Source organism: Echeneis naucrates, chromosome 17 (genome assembly GCF_900963305.1).
Source record: "Echeneis naucrates chromosome 17, fEcheNa1.1, whole genome shotgun sequence".
Taxonomy (NCBI): Eukaryota; Metazoa; Chordata; class Actinopteri; order Carangiformes; family Echeneidae; genus Echeneis; species Echeneis naucrates.
Genome location: NC_042527.1, coordinates 18,198,528 through 18,222,892, shown reverse-complemented (window position 1 = coordinate 18,222,892; position 24,365 = coordinate 18,198,528). Strand labels below are relative to the sequence as shown.

The following is a 24,365-nucleotide window of genomic DNA, read 5'->3' as shown; positions in this document are numbered from 1 at the left end:
AGCAGCTCAATAAAAGTTGATTTTGTCGTCATTTTTTATGGATGACAATATGAACATTTAGACCATTACAGGCTTTCTCCTTTAATTGGAAACGTTTCGGTGTTAAAGCTTCTCTCAGTGTCAAGAAGTGAAGTTTTCTTTGAATTGCAGACTTTATCTGCCGCTGCTTGTGTTAGTTAGCGTTTTATTTCACATTTTGTGAGTCAATCATATTTATTTTTTTTTTCCTTTCATACTGAAAAACTTCTCCTAAGTACTTTTTTTTGTCATTAATTGCTGATCTGGTGAAGGTTGAAACTATCAAATTCAGAGGTATTTTTAAATCTGTTTTAAAAAGCCCTCCAATCCTCCACAGTTAGCACACAACCGGCTGCAACTTCCTCTGCAAACGCACAACTCTCAGTTTTCGAATCTCCTTTTTGAACCTTTCACGGATCACTTTTCTCGTCTTTTTATAAACTTGAAGTCAGATCCCAGAGCAGGAGCCTCAGGCGGTTCTCTTTAGTTAATCCAGTGAGTGATCCTCCCGGCTGTGGGTGAACAAGCGTTGTATGGATGAAACTGCCAGGCTGTTTTATTAAAAATCACTCTTTCACAAACTTATTCTTCTCTTACCGCCTGATTCCACTAAACATCTCAAAGGTGTTTTTACCAGATTTGGGTTTGTTGATTGTGAAATAAACTCGGTCAGGTTGATTAAAGCAGCCTGAAATGACGATTTGCTTTATGAGATGGTGGCAGCCGTACACAGCGATCCGGACTGGGGGATTCAGAGTGTCCTTGAAAAACCAGCACAGCAGCAGGTTTCTGTTCTGTACAGGTTGAAGTCTGATGCTCCATACATGCCAAAATGCTTTTCAGACGACCAGCTCGGCCGTTTGTCAACACAAACGGTACGATTTTATGGCAGCTGCCCTCAGGATGTCCCTGGAGTCCCCACTCTGCTGTTTTTTAGTTTGGTTGTTTATCTGTCCATGCCCTCCTGTGCAAATGTGTTTTGAAAATAAAGCTTATTAATATGTATTAATATTTCACAAAACTTCCAGGGCTCCACGCAGAGTTCACAGCTACACGTTCAAAATTTTAAGGTGGGGTTATTTGTTGTTTTGCTGTGCCAACTCGTCATGCTACTGTGACTTGGAGCACTTAATTAAAGAAAAGTTGCAGTGGTAATACGCTGACTCAGTGGGCTGCAGCTCACACCCACATGGACTGAAGCGGGACGTGGAGAAATTACCAAGAAACCGCCAATGAAAATAGGCAGTGACAGCTGGAAAGCTACACGATGTTTTAAGGCTAAAATCTATAGCTTGTTTTGTTACTACAATGTTTCCTTTAATGTTGAGGCTGATGTAGTGATTAAGTCAACTGAACCTGAGAAAGGACTTCAAGGCTTTTAAAGCTTTATCAACAATGTACAGAGCATCGCAGGAAAAAGAGCAGTAATGAGAAATGAAAACATATCAGCACAATGTGTCAGCAGGCGATTCAGCACCTCCGACTGGAAAAACAGATTTATATTGCACTTGACAATTTTATGGAAAAAAATAATGGAAGTGAATGTGTTAGCCATTAAAAATAAGGTAAACTGTTCAATTAGTTTGACGTTTGCATCAACAGCAGGGGAGCAGATTTTCAAATGTTTCATTTAAGCAAAAGCAGAAGCGTTTCAAAATACTGCAAATGTCCCCCGCAGTCAAAAGAGAACCAGAAATCAGTGAGATCGGGGGAAATATACCCGAGTGTTATATTCTATTCTGTTTAGTTTGGCTGAATGTGTGGCGGTTTTTTTTTTTTTTTAAAGGAAGCTTTGACCTTCTGAAGTTGTGGTTCTCAAACTTGGTCACATCAAGGAGCTGTGAAGTGGCTCAGTTTGGACCACAGACTCCCATCTGATGACATTTTTCCCTTTAGGTGTTTTGTTACAGGAGTGTGAAAAGCATGACTACACACATTTTGTCATTGTGTTGATGAATGGAATCATGGTGACTAGAAGCCTGAGAAGCCCCATGAAGGACCCCTGTGGGCCCCCAGTTTAAGAGACACTGGACCAGAATAACCAAAATAACAAGTAAAACTTAAGCACTAGGAAAAACTCAAACCAATCACAAACACCTGGACGTGTGTGTTTCAGTCCACAATCAGCTGGTGTGAGGAAGCTGATCTCAGACCGTCCAGCTCGGACTACTTTACGCAGCAGGACGTCGCTGTACTCCGGATTAATCCGAGCACAGATTTTCATCAAATATTCCTCAGCAGGAAAAGAAACATTAAACAAAACGGCCTTATCGCCCTCCTGCAGGTACTCTCTTTAATTAACTGCGCCCTGCTCCGCTCTCCGGGCCGGCCGGAACTCGGGGGGCGTTAAGACCCAGCAGAGGCGCAGTAGTGAACATCTGTCCGCTCTCCGCTGTATGAATTGCGCCGGAGCTCCGGGCTGAAGACACACAGGCGGCGGCAGGCGGGCTGGCACGGAACGGCCCGGCACGGCACGGCACGGACAGACTGGACTGGAGTGGAGTGGAGTGCGATCCGGGGATGCGAGCGGACGGAGCCGGACCATGAGAGAAAGTGGAGCCGGACGCGCGGAGCTGCAGCGATAAGACAAGATGAAGACACCCATGGTAAAGGTCTCCTGTGTGTGTGTGTGTGTGTGTGTCTGTGTGTGTGCTGCTGTGACAGCCAGCATTGTTGTGGAGAAGTGCGCTCCGGCCGCCGGATCAGGAGATGAGGATGTGAACAATGAACGTCCAGCTGTGCGGGCTGTTTGGCACCAACAGCTCCGGCAGCCCGGAGCCCGGAGCCGCTGGATGTTGGCTTTGTTTTATTTTCCACTGCACGTTAATTAATGCACACACACACACACACACACATTTGTGAGAGTGCGTGGCAATTTTAATGTTTTAATGATCCACTTTAGCCCCCAAAAACTCTAACAACAACAACAAGAAGAAGAAGAAGGAGGATGACGACAACTAAAACAGAGCCACGCATTCAACAGTCGGTGTCACAGCTCGGATTCATGAGGCCGGATGTCGGTGTCAACTTTTCACTTCACGCCCTCCGACGCTTCTTCTTCTTCTGCAGATCCGTGCACCTGAGCGCGGACGTGCAAACTAAGCCGGGCTGATCGTTAACATCCCGACATCTTGTCAATGTCATGAATATGCCCGAGCTCTTGAATTCAGTCGATAAGAGCCGATAAGTTTTGGTGGCACGTGAGACGCATGGCGGAGAAGTTGCTGTTGTTGTTGCTGTTGCTGTTGTTGATGATGTCACCTGTTAAACAGCTGAGCTCAGCCGGACTAATCAGCCTCTCCGTGTGTCTCCGGCAGCGCCATGGGGTCGCGGTGCTCCTGGTCCTCCTCCTGTGCGCCAGCTTGTTCCTGGTGTACAACGGCAGCTTCGGCATCGCCTCCAGGGACTCGAACGACACGCACACCCGACGGCCCACCGAAGCCTCGGTGAAGGAGGCCAAGCCTCACCCGGCGGCCCTGCAGGGCTACAGCGGGATCATCGACCATAAGGTACACAGAGTTTCCTCCGATGTGTGCCTGATGCTTTGGAAAGCGTGCAGCCAGTTTTCTCTCTTTCTTCTTTGTTAAACTCGATCCCATCAGGATAAAGTGTACAGCACATCTTCACTCTTCTCCATCTGGAGCCCCCCACCACCACCACCACCACCACCACCACCTCCTCCACCACCTCCACCACCACCTCACAGCTCCATGGAGAGGCTGAGACTCCCCTTCCTGTCATTTATCACAATTTTCTCCAGCCCGGTGTTGCACCACGCTCACTGCCCACCTGTCGCTGCTAATAACAGGCCGGTCTCCAAATGAAATCCTGGGCTGCATTCTTACACCCTAATTGATAAACCCAGGAGACCTGCAGCAGCTAGGTGAGCCCTGACGTCACTGTAAGGGCGTATCGACTTCCATCCATTTACCGAGCCAGGAGAAAACAATCAATGAGAGTACTGGGGAGCGAAGGCGCTGCAAGTAAAGCAGAGCTAATCACCGAGTGAAGCAGTTTGTTTTTTGTTTTTTTTTTCTATAATAACAGCAGTTTGGGTGATGGCTGTTGGATGGTTTGTGTAGCGGTCTGCACCGTTTCCCAACAGTTTGAGATATCTGGGGTTTAGAAAAAGGAAAGTTTCCAAGGATTGGGAGACGTTGGCCCCTTTGGGCACAGGCTTGTAGCTGCCACAGCTGTCGTCCTTTTTGGGTCAGCTCCTTGTGATCTCTCTCTCTCTCTCTGTTGTCACTTTGCTTCACTCTGTAGTTATTCTTTGCCCCTCTGTGGTCACTTTGTTCCAGTCACAGTAGTCTGGCATCTGTTTTTGGCCTTTTGATTGATTTTTGAACAGAAAATAAGCTGCCTCTTCAAACAGAGCCTCCCCCTCCCCGGCACATTTAAAACTGTGGATTTTGTCCAGGCAGGCTGTTTGACTGATGCGTCCTCGGCAGGAGTGATGACACTTTGAATGGCAGGCCAATCTGTCCTGCCATCTCTTCTTTCACCACGTGTCATATGCTGATTTGCATATGAGTAATTCAGCAGCTGCCTCGCTGCTGTCGCTGTGCAGATGAGACAAACAAGCAGCTTTAACATGTTTCAGCCAGGCAGAAAAAGCATCATGTGTGATCTGTATCTGAATTAAAACCCGAAGAGTCATTTCACTTTGGTACGAAGTAATCTAATTTGGCATTAGAAGGCAGAACTATTATTCATTAAAAGAAAACTCACAGGCAGAAACCAACAGGTGTGGAAGCGTATAAAGTTGGCTGCTGATAATGGAAAAGATCAGCTGGTTGGCTTTTTCTCAGGAGAAATGCTTTTTTTTTTTTTTCCACTTTCAGCTCTGTATGCAGCAACGTGTTTTATGAACTCATTGCTCTCGCTACTAGTTACATACTGAACTGTTTGTTTCTCCTTTATAATTAGTTTATGATTGTGTTTTTCTCACCAGTATATTGTGCATAAGCCACCAGACAATTAAACACACTGTGGCCAAATCCACAGTTTCTCTATATTATCCCAATGATGAGTCACTTATTAGACTTTGCAAAACAACTTCTGCATCCTAAGATACACTCGCTGATTAAGACGTTGGGAGAGAGGAAAGTTTGGGAAACGTAGTTGTTTTGTGTTTGTTTTTGTGTTTTAAGGTATTTTACACAGACTCTGCACAGCAGCGGTCCTCAGCTCCGGTCCTGCAGACCTTCTGCCCTTCGTGTTTTAGATGTTTCGCTTCTCCAGCACACCTGATTCAAACAATCAGCTCATCATCAAGCTCTGCTGATTTGAAAGACCAGAGTTGGAGACCCCTGCTGTGGAGTACTTGACAGGAAATGGGGACAAGAAGAAGAAACTAGGGACTTCACACCACTACCAGGGGACACCAGGGGAGCAGAGGGCATGCAGATATGGATGGTTAAACATAAATAATGCATCGCATGCCAGCATGGATGGATGCATGCATCTACACGGAGCGGTAGCGTGCCTCCAAATATGAACGAGCGGGCCCACAATGCGTGCTGACAACCATGTGTGCGCACACATCCTTATGCAGACACGCAATGAGAGGCACGAACGGTACGTGCGTCGGCCTTGTCTGCCGAAGCCGGCATCTGCTTCAGAAAACCGCCTGAACAGCCTTTAGGGTCGTTGTGAAATGCGTTATGCCCGCGAGGTCCCCACAAGCACACGGCAGAAGCTGCACACAGCTAGATGTTTGTATAGACGTGCTCTTTGCTCAGTGCAGCAGACAACGATAACAAACGCTTCTCGTGCATTCAGCTTTGTTTTAACTTCCAGATAATTTGGTTTAAGATGGAGATTTTCACGGCCTGTTTGTCACTCGGGCTGCATTAATGGACTTTGCTGTAGAGCTGTTTGGACTGAGCTTGCTCTCCTCCCCTGATCTCAGTAATGTAGTAATTAGTAAGATTGTTGTTCCAGGAAAATCGTGGCCAAAAAAAAAAGCCACAAAAAGCATTTGAAAGAAAATGTATTTACTTTAATGAGATGAATTAGTGAACATGTCGGTGTATGTACCACTGAAATCCAGATTATTCCAGTCCAGAGCTGTCATCAATATGCCAGAGGCAGTTTCAGTTTTGGGTGTCTGGCGAGTCCGAATCCAAGTCTCACAGTCAGAAGTCAAACGAAGCACAAATAAATACAAAATGAGTCAGTCGTACTTGAGCACAGTCGACGGGGCACGCAGCAGCATCTTTTTTATTCTCGCTCCCTCAAATGCCAATAGTCAGTGAGCGTGTACGTTCTGATTTGATGAGGATTTGTCTGTAATGCGTCAGTAAACCCAGCTATGGATGAGAATTGATTTTCTGCCACTGGCGGGGGCAGCTGAGCATTGTAAGTAAACTGCCAATTTATTTTTTTTTTTCTCTTTGCAGTAAACTTATTGACATTTTGGTGACAGGGGACATCAATTAGGGCCCCGGCTTCGCTGAGCATCATTTACACTCCTGCCGACTGCTGTTATGTCAACCGTCACATTCGGCCACAGCAAGTTGCAGTCAATACTTTATGATTTGACTGCACTTGGCTACAACAGCATGCAGTAGAGCAGAATGTAGTGCAACCTTCAGATACTTTGCATTCACTTTTCTGAACAGTTGTATCTTCGCTGCAGTTTGACAACATGGATGAGTTTCCTCTTGAGCCAGAAGTGTAGAAGTTGTTGGCCTTGCGCTGCTTTTGTTATCCTGCGCTGCTGAATTATCACTTTTTTGGGGGGGAAAAAAGAAAAGAGAGAAAAAAAAAAAAAAAACTCTGGCAAGAACATTTGTCTTCTTCATCTTTGCTTGCTGCCCTCTTTGCCATATTGATCTTTGTGAGATATCAGCTGGCTGGGTGTGAGCAGGGTGCAGTGCCAGTCAGCCTTTGACCAATTTACTTCATCTTCCACAACAGCATTAAACTCATCACAACCCAAAAATCATTTTGAAGTCTGTTCATTTCCGGCAGGCTTTTGGCCGAGTTGCCGAAACATTTCTGAGAACAACAAAACAGAAAATGTTTCACCAGCCCTGTCAGGTTATGAACCAAAGTTGAAAAATATATATATTTTTTTGTATATTATCAATTATACATCTCAAATCCATTAGATCCTACTTAGCATTTATTTCCAATGCAGCATGTTTGATGTAGGTCAGGATAAAGCGATGATTTATTTCCATCTGCGCAGCAGCTTTGGACCGAACTGTGGAGGAGAGGGCCGGGATAAGGAAGCAAAGAAAGAAACTTTGGGCAGAGATGAAAAGGCAAAGAAACTCTTATTGAGTAAGGGCAAAGAGAATGAGAGACGAGGACAAAACTAAGAAAGGGTGAGGATGGAGAGAGAGATAAAAGAGAATATAGGACTGAGGAAAGGTTCAGCCTGAGAGAATGAGCCAAGAGAGGAAAGTAGGAGGCAGCAGCAGCAGACACAAGTGAAAGATAGAGAATGAAATCCCATTGGGTTTCACTTCTTCTCGCTCAATCCCGCTTTTTATTTTCTCGTGGAGGAGGAGGAGGGGAAGCCACTCTCCCCTGTCTCTCTGCGGAGACGTGAGGATGGGAAAGTGTAACCATCTCCCTTTGATTGCCTCCCTGACACCAGAATCATGCAGATTCCTAACTGATATCCTGCAAGTCAGGTGGGGGCGACGTAACGGAGGAGATTCCTGTGCAGACGAGAGCGAGGCGCCTTATCAGACAGGAGGGCCAGCCTGATGTCACTGAGAGGAGAGGAATGAATGAATTTTTTTTTTTTTTTCGTATGATTACAGGTTAAACTTTTGGCTTCTTAACAAAACGAGACTGCTCTCAAAGCAATACTTCACAGGTTTTACATCACAGTAAAAAAAATAAATAAATCAGCAATCAGCAATATTATATTTAATTAGGTTGCCTGCATCCATGATGCAACTCCACCGCTGACTGTGTTATGTTAGGGGGACGAGTGAAGGAATATGTTTTTATTATGTCTTTAGACTGGAAGGAAGCCCGTTAAAGCTCCACACAGAACCCAGAGCCTCCCGGCTGCGAGGCGACGACGGGTCCTGTTATATGCAACATCAGAAATTTGACCTCTCAGTGACCCCAGATGGAAAGTCGCCATCACTTAGATCAATTTTGTAAAACAGAGATCCTTGGAGATATTCTCACCACTCAAAGAAAGTAAAAATCCAGAAAGAGCTCCAGACAACTCCTCTCAGATGGAGCACAAGATATTTACAAAGCGGATTCCTCCATCCGAACTCTGGACAGGGTCAGTTTTTAGACATATCTGGGCTGGAAATACTCTCTGACTGCGTACGCTTTGCTGGAAGGCATGAAGGAAGGAGAACGAAGGAGACATGACAAGGCATCTCTCTCCCAGCCACATCTTCAATGACAGCTGGAAAAGTGCAATGTTTAATATTTCATATCCGAAAGCCACATTCTCTGTGGCTGACTCCGAGCAACAAAACCATTTTTCACCGTTCATTAGGATTTTGCAGCGGAGTCAGCCAGCTGATGGCGAGAAAGAAAACTCCTCAATTAGGCCGTTATGGCCGAGGACTCTGTAGTCATTTGCCAACTAACGGTGTTTGTGGAGTTTGAGGCGCGGTCTACGCCTGTGTGTGTGAGGTCTTTGTGTTTTGTAGCGAGAACTGTACAAAACATTCCTGACAGATAACCACTATTTTTGTGCAGAGACCTTGTTAGAATACTGAAAATGCTCAGTTTTGACTGAAGAGAAGAGAATGGCAGTTTTGTTATATCTCAGCCGTCCCAATTGGGGTATAGTCTTGGATTTCAACTTATCTCCAGAGCATTCTGCTCCCTCCAAATATAACACAGCTTCAGGCTTTTTCCAGTGCAGGCCCGGAAAGCAATTATGGATGAAGGAGGGAGGCGACGGGGGACCCGCTGCCTCTTCGATAAGCATTCCCTCGATGGAGTAATCTCACACTCCGTGCCTTTTGGCATTCTGTGGTTAGGGAAACACTGGCGAAGTCACACATTTCCAACATAAAGGAAGTGGAGGGAAATTTCTTTGGGCACGTGTCTTGAGTTGAATGGTGATTTCATGCTTCTCCGTGTTTTAACCTTTGGTGCTTGGGAAGCTGCAGCCCGTGGGGCTCTCTCCTTATTTGGACCCCGAGAGATCTGTGAAGGATCTGAAAAGGTTAAACTACGAGAAACGGATGATACCGCTTTGCACAGCATCAGGAGATAGATGGTGGACCGCTGCCGCTGCCTTCCACGCCACTGAGAGCGAATACGAGACGACTGGCAGGCAGAATCGGAATAAAACTCCATTTCTTTGCTTTTCCTTCCTCTGGCTGCTCTCTCACACACACACACACATACACACACACACACACACAAGGATGGCTACATTATTCACTCTTTAGGAGTGATTAATGAGCATGTCGTCCATGGTGGGAGAGAAGGATGATCAAACTGTTCCTGCATTGTGCCGTAATCTCCGTCCGTATGCACTGAGCCACCCACCGACCCCAGTTAGGAACATATTGGGTGCCATTGTCATTAATTATGAAGAATTGTTGGTTTGCCAAAACAATGTGCTCCTTTTCCCCGGTTGCAGCAAACGGGGAGCAGAGTTGTATTAAACTCAGCAAAGTTTTCATGTAAAACAAGATGTGACAGAGTAAAAGTTGCAGACAAGCCCTGATGACCAGAAAGAAAGAGCCTTCTGTCAGTTTGTAGCGTTCGCTGATGACACATTAAATCTGTCTGCCCAGCAGCAGCTGCCTTCTGTGGAAATGATCCGATTGTGGAGCTGACTTTGATGTACGTGCCGTCATCCACCCGCCCACCTCTTCAGTGAGAAGACGGTGTCATGGTGATCCGTCGGAGGTTATTTGGTCTTCCTCCTCATCTGCTGATGAGCTATCTGATCCCAGAGCTGGTCTCATTAACTCAGGCTCATTCAACAGCGCGTGCTATCGTGGGAACCCAAATCATCATCGGTGAGGCAGATACTGTAGTTCGTCTTACCTCGTGGGGAATGATTTCTGATGATGGCGGCACGGTGGGACAGTAGAAAGGTTCCCTCCAGGTTCTCCGTCTTCCTCCTACAGAACAAACATCCATGTTCAGGTTAATAGGCGGCTCTAAATCGCCCGTAGGTGCGATTGGGTGTTCGTCTCCTGGCGTTGGTCCAGGGTGGACCCCGTCCTGGCCCGGCTCCAGCCTCTCCACGTGACCCTGATGGACACAGGATGGCTGGACGGAGGAGTGCAGGTGCTTCTGCACAAGGCGGACTAAAGGCCAATTACAGGATTGATGAGAGCTCTGTGTTCTGTGAATCTGTTTAAGGCGTTCTGAAACTGTCCTGAGTGGCGGCGGACCAGCACGTCACTTTTATGCCACTTGCTTTTTACGTTCATTTCAATCGCCTGTCTGGAAGGCGGAGTGAAACAGCTGGCCGCCATAGATGAGGCATACACAACTTGTGGTCTCTGTTTCTGCACAGTTGTTCGCTAAGTATCACAAAGGAAGCTCGAACTCTCCTCCGCACAGTCAATCACAGCTTCGCCCCAATCCGGCTGCTTCACCATCATAATCAGCACTTGTGAGGAGGACCGCCAGCCGCTTTAGCCGTTTCATGCCTCCCGTCAGGTGGCTGGATCGCTGTCAGACGTGGAAAAAAGATCTGATGAGATGTTGTTACTTAAAGCAAGATGCTTTACCGGACGTGTTGCACATTCCAGGAACTTTGTGAAAAGATGGCCGTGACAGATAGCGGCCCGTCAAGGCTGCTTTTTGATGTGGTGACACAAGCAGTAATGTACGCCATGCAGCTCATCCATGTGTGTTGGTTTGTGGTTTGTCTGTTTTAACACAACAGCTCAGCCAGCTCTGGGACGATGTTCTTCACTGGTAGATATTATACGTACGCTCAATTAGCAGTTTATTAGGTCCACCTTGCTAAAATGAATCCGGACTAACACAGCAGCCCTGAAATAAATCCTCTACACAAGAAGGCTGTAATGTTCAGTTTTTCAACAGCATATAGGATGCTGCAAACGAGCACTGATGCCACATTCAGATCATAAACTATACTCATAAAATCTGGATTTTATGGATTTTTTTTTTTTTTTTTTTTTTTTTAGTTTATGTGAAGCATGAATATTTTCTGGGACTTTGACATAGATTGGCACTTTTGGAAAACGTTTCACAGCTGAAGTTCATTTAAAGTCCCTGTTTCTCGGGAGCAGGAGGATGAAATGAAAAGTATAAATTCCAAACTCGGTACCTTTGTTGGTTCTCATGGTTTTAATGGTGATGGGCGTTTAGAGCACGTGTAGAGGGATCTCCTGCTGTGGTTCAGAAACACGGAGGGTCGATCTGTCACTTCTCCGACAAAAGACACAATATCCAGAGCTTTGTTTCTCTCTGTACGTTTGTCAGTCACTGCGGCTGTTTGTTGAAGAAAGCTAAAGCCGGAGTATTAACATTAGGGGGATAAATGCCACGTAGGTGTCACTCACTCGATCCCAGAGAGATCACAACGTTTATACTGTCTCTACAGCATCAGATAGTTCTGGGCGGTTTTGGAGATTTTGGACAAGCGGCAGCAGCAAGTGGGTCACACTGACATATAGGTCAACACTGAGAGTTTCCACAATTGTCAGTACGACTAAATTGATTTTGGCAGGGAGGCACAGAGCGTGGCCGATGTGCTGTAACCGTCACAGCCTCAGCATAATCTCATCAAAACACGGCTTTCTGATTCATTTTCCTACCGTTCCAAAATGGATATTATTGTTCATTGTACTTAATCATGCTAAAATCTTCATCACAGTTTCACTGCTTCAGTCAATTTAATTCGAAAATTTCTAGATGGCTGTGGGGGAAGGAAAAAAAAAAGACAACTGATGTACAAGAAAGAAAGAGGACCACAGCGTTTGCCAATGATCCAAGAAGAGATTACGAGATTAATATGAATGCTCAGTCCAAAGGCACATACAGTAAGTGGGAAGTATGTTTGAGTCGGATAACCTTCAGAAAGTGCTTCAGGCCTGCACAGGGGAAAAAGTTGCTGGTAAGTCCTCACTATGTTTTCAGTCGTAGTGATGTGCGGCGCGGCGAATATTCACCTTTGGCAAACAGAGTGACTAAATTGTAGCTCAACAGCCTCGTTGCAAAATCAATGGATGCATACGCTCTCAGATAATAGCAGGAAAATCATGTGAGACTTTGAGCTAGCAGGCCGGCTACGCTTAAAAAGCCGCTCTAACTTTTTGTAATGAAATAAATTGAATGCCAGAGACAAGAAATCAGCCGAGATGATTTCCTTCTTAAACGTTCGGTGCTGCATTTGAATCTCTCGTTCCACAGATCAAATATCTGTGGAACGCAGCGGGCCTTGTTTAGAGATTGTTTCGAGGCGAGTAAAACTTCTGCCTCATTTCAAACCAGCAGTTATCTGTCGGAATAAACAAGTGCCACTATATGAATGAGGTTTCTTTACTTTGGCTGATGGAGGCTTGACGTGCTCCCCCGAATAAACGCTTTCCCTCCACGTTGTCCTTGAAACACAAACATGAAACGCCGAGCGGGGAGGAAAGTTTTGAAATTGGGGGGTGTGGGGGGGGTTCAAATGCTAAAAACACTCGCCATGAATTTGCCGTATAAGAAGAAGGAAAAGTGGACAGCTGGCAGAAGACTATACGTCCATTTTCAGTTTCCTCGACTAGCAATCAGTGTGAGTCATCGTCTCATTAAGAACACATCGGATGATGCTGATGATGATGATGATGATAGCGATGGTCAGCCGCTCGGTGAATAACAACAGAGGAACAGTATTCACCGCACTTCCTCTTCTTCTCTCGTACATTTGACTCAAACACATATAACACTATCTGACTGCCGAGGACAGAAGTTCTGTCTATTAAATCTACAGCACACGGTCTTTTTACACGAGGTGATTTCACATGATCCAGTTTTTACATGCGCCAGTAAAAAAAAAAAAAAAAATGAAAAGGCGAACAGAGTGGAACAAGTTTAAGGATACGGAGAGTTCATCGTCTGTAATAAGTGTTTTAATTTTTCAATAAAGGAAGAACTCATTTTCTGTCTTGCGGGGTCAGATTAATAATTATTAATTTCGTACTTTACAGTTTTATATCAGAGATCCACACCAAAGGTTTAATCTGCTGCTCTTGGCTTGATTTGTCTTGGAAAATCGTGGAAAATCATCCCATGATGGAAAACTTCACTTGTTTTGGCAGTTTTGAATTTTCATTTGTTTATGTGTGGGTTGAAATTTAACTTTTTCATTCTGGTGGAGATGTTTTTTTTTTTTTCCCCCTCTGCTTGGCCTTTTCGATTCAATTACATTTAGAATATTTGGCTCCATGAAAAGATCATTATAAATCAAAGCGGCAGTTTTCACCCTGTTTGGCTTCTGTTAGCAGCTGCTCAGTTTCACAGTTCCACAAAGAAGCAATGTTATTAAAAAATTAATCACTGCACAACCCCTCGAATTAATCTCGTGGCATTTCACGGGGCTGCCAACCCCATGTTGGACTAAATGTTTTTAACTGCGACTGCGATAACACATCTTTCACAGGCATCGTTGCCGTTTTGTTTAGGGGCGAGCTTTTGTAGCGTTATTTATTTGAGCGTCACTGGACTTCTTTCCCGTTGTTGTTGTTGTTGTCATTGTTGTGTTGGCGTTTATACTCTGAATGGAAAAATCCTGATTGCTTCCTCCAGCACTGCGGCGACGCAAACCTTCACCTTCCCTAAAGCGTTGGAAAGTGAACGGGGCTGATCAGAGCTCATTAGGGGATAAAACCGTGTGGAAGCGCCTCGCCGACAGAAAGCTGTTACCATGCACACATTGTTTGTGTCTTTATGAATTCCTGCTAGACAGAATCCACTCAGGATTAGACTAATGAGCCCCGTGTTTGTGGGGGAGGCTCATCACCTTGGTGAAAAGCTGAAAGAAAAACCTCCAGTCATTTATTGATGTGAGACAGTGAGTTGCTGGCAGGAATGATTTCGTTTGCTGTGAAGCTCAACCGCATGTTCCTAATCACCAGTCGGGCCATTATCAGAGCTCAGGTCCGTGTCCATTAAGAAAATGAATAGGCATTACTTTGGCACTACACATTAGCATTGTGATTCATTTCATTAGCACTTTCCTATTAAAAGTCTGTGTCTCTGTGAAAGCAGCAGCCAAAAAAAAAAAAAAGTTCTCTGGTTACACTGTAATTTTAAACAATTAAACAGATATTATTATTATATTTTTTACTGTATTTGCTCTGCAGCCAAGAAATGATTGTAAATAACATTATTAGACTGTTTTCAGAGTGTGAGCCACATTTTGATCTTGTTAGTTTTGTAAACTTTGCGGTTGGCGGGTCATTCCAGAGAGCCACCGGACAAATCTGAGGGGCTGCGAGATGATTAAGGAAAGATGAAAAATGAAAGTTCTTTTCCCCCTAGCCTTAGCTTTTTTAAAAAAAAACAGTACATACTTTCACTTCTGTGATCATTGAGTGAAGACGTTTGGGGAACAGCTAATAGCTCATTAATCCGGTCTCCAGTTTGAAATGGATTCCCAGAAACTCTGCAGTTCCATCTACTGCTGATACGCGAATATTAGGAGTGGAAACTGCGTCATAAATAGCAGTCGGTGCTAATTTTAGTCAGGTTTGATTGAACCACTGATCAGACGTGTTCTGTGTTTGTTTTTGAGGAAGTCTCTTCACTGATCTACAGATGGTTTTTTTTTTTTTTTGGTCTGTCTTTTTTGCCTCGACTCATTTTGGCTGGACCGACGTTTTTGGGATTTCACCTTTTTTTTTATTTTTTATTTTTTCCCTTCTTCTCCTCATGCAGAAGCATGAAGTAGCGCAGACGTAAATATTCAAGTAAAGACAAAAATGGCTGCTAATTATACTGAAGTGTAGCTTTTGATTAAAGGGACTTACTGAACTTTACTGCTCACACGGACATTAACGCTCATAAACACACCGTCACATGAAATCTGCTGCCTCTCAGCAGACGCTTTCTGCTGGATGGCTGTTGTAACTGGCAGCTGGTGTTTCATACACTCTCAGACACAAACACCATTTTTGGTTACTGTCTCTCATCATGCTGCGGTCCAACAGATAATGCGCTCACTCCAACTAGAATATTTACTATTGAAAATGTTTTCAAAGGGAAACGCAGCTTTCCCCGACAGAGAGCCAGTAGTATTGCTGATGTATTATTGATGTCTCTTTTTTGTTTTTCTCAGGCTTGTTGTTATATTGTGAGAACACAACCGTAATTGCTCCCTTGGGATTTAGCTTGACGGGATTTATTACACTGGCACTCCAAGATTTAACAGCCAGTCTCAAGCCTGAACGAAGTTTTCGCACTGGTGAGAAAATTGTCTGTTTGCTCTTGTTCACAGCAAACTTGTCATCTTGAGTTTGATGGTTAGCAGTTCGTCTTGAGTGCCGTATTCAAATTCCTTCCCTGCTGTCCCTACCCATGTATATATTTGGCTTGCGCAAGGATTATGCTGCACCTTTTATCTTTCAGTTTCATTTTCAGCTCGCTGTATCTCATGTAGAAAAGGGACTTTTGCTGTGCAGCGACGAACGTGACGTGAAAGTGCAATGGCAGCACACACTTTTCCTCTCAGACATCTCTTCCAAGTCGTCGCTCTCGTCCGGACTTCTCTGAGGAAGATCATCTTCTTGTTATCGATTCGCTCCATTGTTTACCACCAGTATCCATCCCTATCGCTCCAACTGAGCTGAGAGGATTACGGAACATATCAGCCCGCTGGATCGATGAGCGGAGTGCCGATGATGGCCGTCGTGAACTCACTTCAATGTGAAATCTCATCAAACACACAACAGACCCAATGCGCCTGGACACGCCCAGGAAGGGAAACCTTGCAGATGTTTTTAATGCTGTTTGCCAAGCTGAACGAAGTCCAACTCAGATATGATAACTCTGGTGCAGCTGTGAAGAAGAGGAGTGTGTTTCCTTCCCATGAAATCCCTCTGAAGGTCCTGCCCTACATTTCCTGGTCTCCAAAGTGCTTCTTCCTCTGACAGCCACTCCTTTATCATCTTCCTGTTTTTCATCTCTATAAGTTTGCCTTTCATTTTGCCCCCCCCCCCGTCGCTCGCCCCCTCCACTTCCCCTCTTCCTCTTTGTCTTTTGCACATCTTTCTCCCTCCCTCTCTCTCTTCCTAATGTCCTCCTGTCATTTCCTCCGGGCATTTTTCCTCCTCCATCTTCTTTTGCTTGCCACCTCCTGCTGTAATTTTGGAGCGAGGGGGGGAAAGAAAGGTGTGTAAGAAAGAGAGCTTCTTTGACCTGGTAAATTGCAACTCATCTTTTGTATTCGTGCCAAAGCAATCACTCCTACAGGGATGTACATGTGCGGTCTTCGCAGCGGCAGTTTGCACTTCTTCTGTCCGGGTGGAGGTTATAGGGACAAGCAACGGCTGCATCATTGGACACTCTGCACCAGCAGCTAGCAGTCTGACACGGAGCCAATTAAGGCAAGGGAGTGTGTGCTGTAACAGTCTGCAACCCGATTGTCTCCACACTCCCACTGGCTTGACACGTTGGGCTGCCTGGATGCAGTCTTCCTCTCCAGCTGCTCATACTAATAGAAACTCACAGCGAGAGCAGCCGTTTGTTCTCTGCTCGGGGTCACCCGCACCAGATGAGGCAAGCGAGAAGACAAGGAGGGGGCCGACTTTTTTTATCTGGGAGAAAAGAGTGAGAGAGGAACAAGGCGCAGGATTGTTCTTTTCACCTTTTCATGCAGCTGCTGAGGAAAGTTAAGGTTTAATGACCCAGAGTCTTGCCCTCGGGGCAGTCGACCTACACATGAACTGCAGCGGTGTTGGGGATACAAGAGCATGTTTGATTGGGGAGGCAGCACGGGGAGTGTGGAAGGATATCAGGCTGTGGATTCAATGCGGGTGAACACAATAATAATAGCTTCGGCATCAAAATGGATTTCAGCGCACCGCTGGATCGCTGTCCTCAACGTTTTCCGACAAAGTGCCAAAGAAACGATGCGACAGCTTGGTGCTGAGCACGCTAAGGCTGCTTCATTTCATCAAAGTGTCATTCTCACACTCACGCCATTAGGTAATTCAGAGCTTCAAGTCTTTGGACAAGTTTAAGCAAACTCCATACAGAAAGGGCCCCTTGTCCGGGGCCCCTTCGTGGATAGGATGACTGAACTGACTGAGCTGTTTTTGGAGATGTGTGGCTTTGATCAGATTCATTTGATTTGATGCATTGGCATCTGCTAGAAAAATATGAATGAAAAACTCTACGTGTGTTTAAGCATACATGTCGTAGTACAAAAGTTCCTGACTCAGCATTAACGGGAAAGTGTTTATTTGAATATATGACTGTTATATCAGTGTTTGCATAACCCTGAGAGGCCACGTGTCAGAAAAAACAAATGCACAGGCCCCTTTAAGTGCTTTAACACATAAATGGTGCAGTCCACACGCACGACGCTTGACTGTGCTGTGACAGGGATCACATGGAGGCTCTCCCCTCACCATTATCTTAATCCTTCAGATGTCCGGCTCTGAAAGCTGTAAACCTACCCTCGCTTTATTTATGCCTTGTTTCTCCATTGTATTAAATCACACACTGCGCCAGAGGATTGTCAGCAATCAAAAATGGTGTTCTCTGAGAGGAGCCATTGTTTCATCTGTTCCCTCTGAAGTAAGATTCAAAACTCTGGCTTTCTGCGTTTGGTTGATTTAGGGCTTGTCATCAAACCGTCTCTGGGCACCTCACTGGGAGAAAAACAGCATTCCCAGCTTCAGACATCGATCGGTTTATTTGACAGCTTGAGCTAGCTCCCAGTTGTTGACCAACTTTTCATGAGCGGACGGGTGTTTTGTTTGTTTTTTTTTTACAACTTTGTGCCCAGTCATTGTTTGGTACTCACTCAGGCGGTTTTCTATCATCAGGTCTATCTGCTCCGTTATCACTGAGGAAAAAAAAACAGCATGGCGTTCTGGGTCACACTTGTCATGGCTCTGCTGAATTATTCACGTCCTTGTCTTTGTCTTTGTCTATTTCATGTTTTTCTTTATCCGACTGGTTGGTCGCAGTGGAAGTTAAAGAGTGACAGATGTATTGTGCGGCGTTGTGTTTTTTGGTCTGTGTGTGTTGTGTCAGAGAAGGAGAGAGGCTCATTTTGATGTCCTCTAAACTGTTGCATCCCTCTCCAGCAGCCGCACACTTTTACTTTGATCACAAACGTGCACACAGACACATTAAATTATTAGCTCCTGTGTCTGAGTCTCTCTCTGTGTCCCTCACATGTACGGCAGACACACACTCAGTGAAGAGCCCTCTTTACACCCTTACTCGCTTTGAAGATCAGAGCTTTACTGACACTCTCCCCTCTCCTTCAAACACCGTGGATGATATCAGCTCTTGTTTCAACCAGTGCCCTCCTAACAAGATCATCCCCCATGTCACTTATCCAAAAAAAGCAGAAGGAGGAGGAAGAAAAAAAAAAACCCAACTTAAACCCCCAGCAACGAGGCTTCATCTTCTTTTTGGGTCAGAGGCTGTTTTTTTGGTGTGTGTGTGTAGATAATTGCCCTCCATCAAAGCTCTTCTTTTCAAGGTGCTCACAGAAAACTCTGCCCTAATTAAGACCAAAGCTTCAGAGCAGCAGGAGCTGTCAACCTGGACTATGACTGCTGACCGCTGGAATCCCTAATTGCCCCTGTTCCGATATCCACTCCCTCCTCTCCTTCCTTCCTCCTCCTCCTCCTCTTCCTCGTCTTCATTAGCTCTCAGCCGTGCCTGTTTCCCACCCTGGCTCTCTTTAATGACCAGCCAAATGTGCATGCTGGACAAACAGCTCCAAATAAGCCCCCTTCCACCGACTCTGCCCTGCAGTCACATAGCGTGCACGTCTTTCTGTGCGTGCTCGTGCTCATCAACACAACAGAAGCGGGCTTGATTGTCCTCTAAATAAACTGTCTTTTCTGCTAAATTTGAACACACCATTCTCCCCGTTGTTGCCTCCAGCTGCTGAGACTTTACTCTACTTTGCTGTCTTCCTCTTTCCGCCCCTCCCATCATTTCTTTCTTTGCCGTCATCACTTTGTTAATTCTCTGTTCGTTCGCTCCTTTAATGCTCATTTCTTTAATCCTTGGATTTCTTCCTCCGTGTCCCCTGACGTTCTTTTCCTTTTAATCATAATCATGTCATAAATTCCACATTTTGCTTTCTCACAGTCAGCTGGGAGCAGAAATTAGCATTACTCCAATTTAGTTTACGAGGCATTTTTGTCTCTTTATTTAATTTCGGATATTTTTTTTTTCAGGGTCTTTTTCATTGGCAGTTTTCCTGGATGATAAAAAAAAAAAAAAATGTCCATAGCGAAAATAAACACAATTCATCCCTATCAGATGTGTTTTTACTTTACACCGCTGTTAGGAGACTGGGGCTCCATTTCCTGATAATAAGTGTTGTGTTTTATTCAGCTTTTTATTTTTTTGACTGCTCAGGATTTACAGATATTCGAGGTTTTTCCGAAGCATACCTGCTAACGACGATCTGATGAATTTTCCTCGAGCTCCACCATGAGGCTGACGTTCGTGCTTTGGTGTTAAATATCACAGCTATAGGAGGGGTAGTCATGGCATCTGTTATGAAATAATTCTTAATCCCCTCAGGATCACCATGCCTAGAACAACATGAATATGTTGACAGGAAAGTCACTAATGAGCCAAGCCAGACTTATCAACCAGCATATGAAGTAATAACGGTGAAACGTAATGAAAGCACAATGCCACTGAGTCACAAAAGACAGGCCCGTCTCATGTTGCTGCTGTCAAAGCTGTATCTCTTTTAAGTGCTCACATGTTGTGCTGCTCCTTATTTTCTGTCTTCACGTAAATGCAGTCATCAAGGAGCAATGTAAGGCAAAAGCTGCAACACATTCAGGAACGTAGGACGTAGCAGATATTCCAAATTTCTCTTTCTTTTTCCATTTTTAAGCGGCTGGCTTCAAACCGCTGTTAATTTCTGGCGTTACAAAGAAGCCTTGGATCTGAGGAAGATATAGAAAGCAAAGGCATCTTTGACAAGCCTAAAGGTCAGCCCGGATGGGCTTGAAAATGCTCTGTTGCGGTATCTCTGGGTGAGATGAGCAGGCCAGACAGCATCCTGCTGGGCTCGATGATTGCCGCCTCTCAATGCTCACATTTACTGGCCATATCCTCCATTTCAGATCTGTGAAGGCCCGGCTTCCTCACTAAGCCCTCGCTCGATCCCTCTTCCCTCCACATTTGCCCACAAGAAATCAATAACAACACTCAAATGCTATTTCTCTGCACGGAGGAGGTATGGCATACATCAGGCGTGATGGCCCGCTGCGGTGTGTATGCCTTTCCTCCAGGGAGAGCACCGGTTGGAGCAGAGAGGGTTGGTGGTGCTTTGGGCCGGGGGTGGGGGGGGATCAATGAGAAATTAAAGCTGATTTCACACCCCCTAAAGACCAATGTGAGTTCTAACCACCGATTATTACCCTGTTAACCACGGGCACTGAAGAGCTCTGAGTGCTGACCACAAAGCAAATCAAGCACAATATTTTCCATTTACATTCACATAGAAATAATGTGTCATTACATGAATCCTCTATGGCTTCGAGTCTTTTTTTTTTTTTTTTTTTAATTATACACTGCTGCCACATGTCCCTCAGAAAAATGTTCCTTTTCACTCACACGTGACGTCTAAAGCAGCTTTGGTAACACCGGAGGAACTGAACATTTGCTCTGAGCTGGCAGAATAAAAAACACCAAAACCTTGTTACAAGACGACATCTTGCTTTGGTGTCCCTCTGCTCTCAAGGATACTTCCTCCCCAGGTGGTCTCGGACCGAACTCCCCCTCTCCCCTTTCATCCCTTCCACCGCAGCTCAAGGTTAATCCCCGCCGCGGTCAGGAAGTCAGGCGGGATGAGCGGTGGGCAGATAGCGTCGCTTCGCACAGCGCTGTGAAAGATGGGCTCTCTGGAAGCAGAGGTCTCCGGTGGCGCATGAATGAGGAAATGGAGGATGGCGGCCTCCTTCGCCTGCGTCGCCTCCACACGGAGCGGAGGTGTGACGCGGCTGCTTCCCGTCTGCATGTCGGCGTTTTTGTACTCTTACTAGGCCACAGTGGACGGACGGAGGAGCTTAATGAAACCAGGACAGACTCCTGGTGTTTGCCACAAGTGGGACAAGGTCACGCCTCATCCCTCTGAAAATCTCACTGAGATGACAAATGATTCTGCTCTGTGAGCTAATTTTAAACAGCTCTACAGATGAATTCAGAAGTTATTCAGACTGAGGAAAAACTGGCATAGGCCGTTTAGATGTTCCGCTGCAGGTATTTATAAGGTTAGCTTAATGAGCGGCCACCTTTCCAAGGTGTCACTGCTGAGCAAAGCTGCTGCACTAGAAACTCCCAAGAACACAGTGACCTCCGTTCACTGTAAATTGGAAGAAATTTGGAGCCGGCCGCTGGCCTAAACGGAACAATTAGGGGAGAGAGACGACGGTCGTTCTCTCCGACCAGCAGAGATCCTGCATGGAAATGGGAGAAAGGTTCACGTCTCCTCAGACATCCTCTGATGTTCACATCAGGTCCCTCCCCCGATTACTGTTGTTGTCACTTACTCTTCTATAGAACGGAGGCCAAACAACTCCATCGTGGTTTCATCAGAGCAGAGATTCATCACAGTCTTGGTCCTTGAGAAACCCACTCACTTCAGAAAGGCCTCTGTCATAAAAGTGGTGGAGTTGTGTACAGATGGAATTATTTAACAAAACAGGGCAGAACATTTGATTCGAGAACTTTCTGTCTTTTTCCGAAGAGCAACTGTGATGTCAGTTGATCGAATTCTTTAAAATCTCTCCTTCAAGGGGGAAAGAACTTAAGTGCTTCTCATTTCATCTATTTGAAAGAAAAATGCAATGAAATGCACAATTCTACGCTGCAGTGACACGTAAAATGCAACAACTGACAACTGACAACCTTGGACAGGTCGCCGGCCCATCACAGGGCCAACACACAGAGACAGAGACCAACAACCACTCACACTCAGACCTACAGACAATTCAGCGTCACCAGTTAACCCAAACATGTTGTCTTTGGACGGCGGGGGGGAAAGCTTGTTGTGAGGCAACCACACTAACCGCTAAGGCGGAAGCTTTGGAACTTCTTAAATCCATAAACGCGTCGCATGCTAAAGGAGACGCATAATGAATTTTGAGTTAACAACCTTGTCGTCATCCTGAACAAAAACCCGTCTGTCTCATTTCTATCTTTACACCTGCAGTGAGACAAAGACGCCGAACAGTTTGCACAATAAATTATTTAGTCAGAGAAATCACTGGGGTTACATCACTGATCTCAGCTTTGATCAGGGTTTGTAACAAGAAAGTAATGAAATACACTTTGAAAAAAAAAAAGAAGCCCTCATAGTTCAGCCATGGTGAATCTTTTAATTATGATCAAAGGTGTGTTTTTGTTCCGTCATTTTCAGGAACAAAGCCAGCAATTTCGATGGATGTGTCTTGAATTATAAACCATTTATCGCATGAATTATTGAGCACAGCACGAGTTTCACTGGGGGTCTGCTCTGATTTTGTTCGGGATAAATTCTCAGTTTTTTAGGGAGTCGGGAAACAGCCAGTTCTGAGCTAGACTCCTGTTTACTCCAACTCCATTGCCTTTGCCCAAGCAGCCATATTGAAAGGGTCGTGTAATTCTGGCTGAAATGGAGAGCCTTGTCCAAACCATCCCGCCTATTTCTCGGTAATAGTCTGACCAAGCTCCCTGAAGAGGCCAATTCTGGCCGAGAGAGGCCCACTTAGATTCTCTGTGAAACAGAAGGAGAGAGAGAAAAGGGGGTCTGGGTGAAAATGGGATTTCTGACCTGCTCCACTGATGCCGTAGCTCTGTAGCCAGATTGGCTGTCAAAGTGCTGCCAGGTGAGAGAAGGAAGTGCAGGGGGGGGGGGTGGATGGATGCTGCTGCTGGTGATGTTGTAGACCGCCAGGACCTCATTATCTCAACAGTTCATCAAACACTTTGGCACCAGTGTGGCTCTCACTGTCTCCATATCTCTTTCCCCATCTTTGTTTTGATCACTCCTCTTTTCTCCTCCCTGCCTGCCTTTTCTTCCCCATCTCTTCTTCATCCATCTTCCTTCCCCCCACCCTCATCCTTGAAGTCTCGTTAACCAGATGAGCCTGCTCTGCTTGCTAATCTGCCACTAAGTCAAAGTCAGCAGATGAAGATGATAATGACACTCCACCCCCCCACCCCCCGCCCCAAACAAATCCTCCACACCCTCACACACATCCAGCCATAATCATTTGTTCTTGTTAATGCCACAAAAATGGAAATTTGTTATGGCTGCAAGTATGTAAATAACCTCCATATTTCTTTCTGGGAGATATTTCAGAGCACATTAGAGGGCTCTCCAGTTCTGCTGTGCACGTCATTGAGTTTCAGTGCAGGCGAAGGAAAATCCCAGGCACACCCACATGCATATATACAAATTACACGCCAAGCAACCTCTCTCACACGCACACCATCAACTCGCTGAGAGAGCTTAACATATACAAATAGGTCCACATTAATGATTTATGTGCATGCACAGCTTCAAATGAGAAAGCTGCAAGGAAAAAGAGGCTGCGCACACAGACAGGACACTTCCATCACAGAGGCCATGTTGGATTTGGAGGAAACGTGTGCTCTGATATTACTGAACTCTGATCCCACAGATTAGATACAAAGAAGTGAAACTCATTCATTTATTTCTTACTCCTCTAATATCCAGTTTATCTGCTCCATTCAAGTAGTCGAAAATACTAAATTTTACTGTCACAGAAAGCTACATGATGAAGCCGGAATCTGAAAGTTTTAACATATTTGCTTGATCATTTATATAAACGATCGAAAACTGTCGGCAGGTTCAGTCAATCATCTTTGTGGCTGCGGCAGCGACGTGTCATTCTGATGTTGTTTGTTTGCTTGATGATAAATTTTCAGTCACCAGTATGACAAAAAGTTATGATTAGCACCGACTCATCACACACACACACACACACACACACAGAGCACCGCGTTATCGGCAGGATGATTTTATTAGCCTTCACAAAATTCCTATCAAATACACTCACTGAGGTCAAGAGCTGCAGTTAATGTTCACTTTAAAGCTCAGAAAAGGGAAAATGTGAACTCAGAGGCTTTGTGGCCTGATGCTGAGTGCAGTCAGAGTTTCTGTTCAGAATAGAACCAGAGAGCAGCAGAGGAGCTGGGAGGTGACA

At 45.2% G+C, this 24,365-nt stretch overlaps 1 protein-coding gene across 3 annotated transcripts in view; it reads left to right on the top strand.

Annotated features, from left to right (window-relative positions):
• The first annotated feature begins 2,466 nt into the window (after positions 1-2,466).
• The window catches only part of st6galnac5a (ST6 (alpha-N-acetyl-neuraminyl-2,3-beta-galactosyl-1,3)-N-acetylgalactosaminide alpha-2,6-sialyltransferase 5a), a 38,513-nt gene continuing 16,614 nt past the window's right edge, over positions 2,467-24,365 (top strand). For 2 of the 3 annotated variants that reach the window (XR_003841930.1, XM_029524695.1), the window contains exons 1-2: positions 2,467-2,624; positions 3,336-3,527. Coding sequence is in view for 2 of the 3 variants with exons in the window: in XM_029524695.1 (XP_029380555.1) it covers positions 2,610-2,624; positions 3,336-3,527 (207 nt within the window). In the remaining variant the exon portion in view is untranslated. The remainder of the gene's footprint in view (positions 2,625-3,335; positions 3,528-24,365) is intronic. The other variant, XM_029524696.1, reaches the window with a different exon arrangement.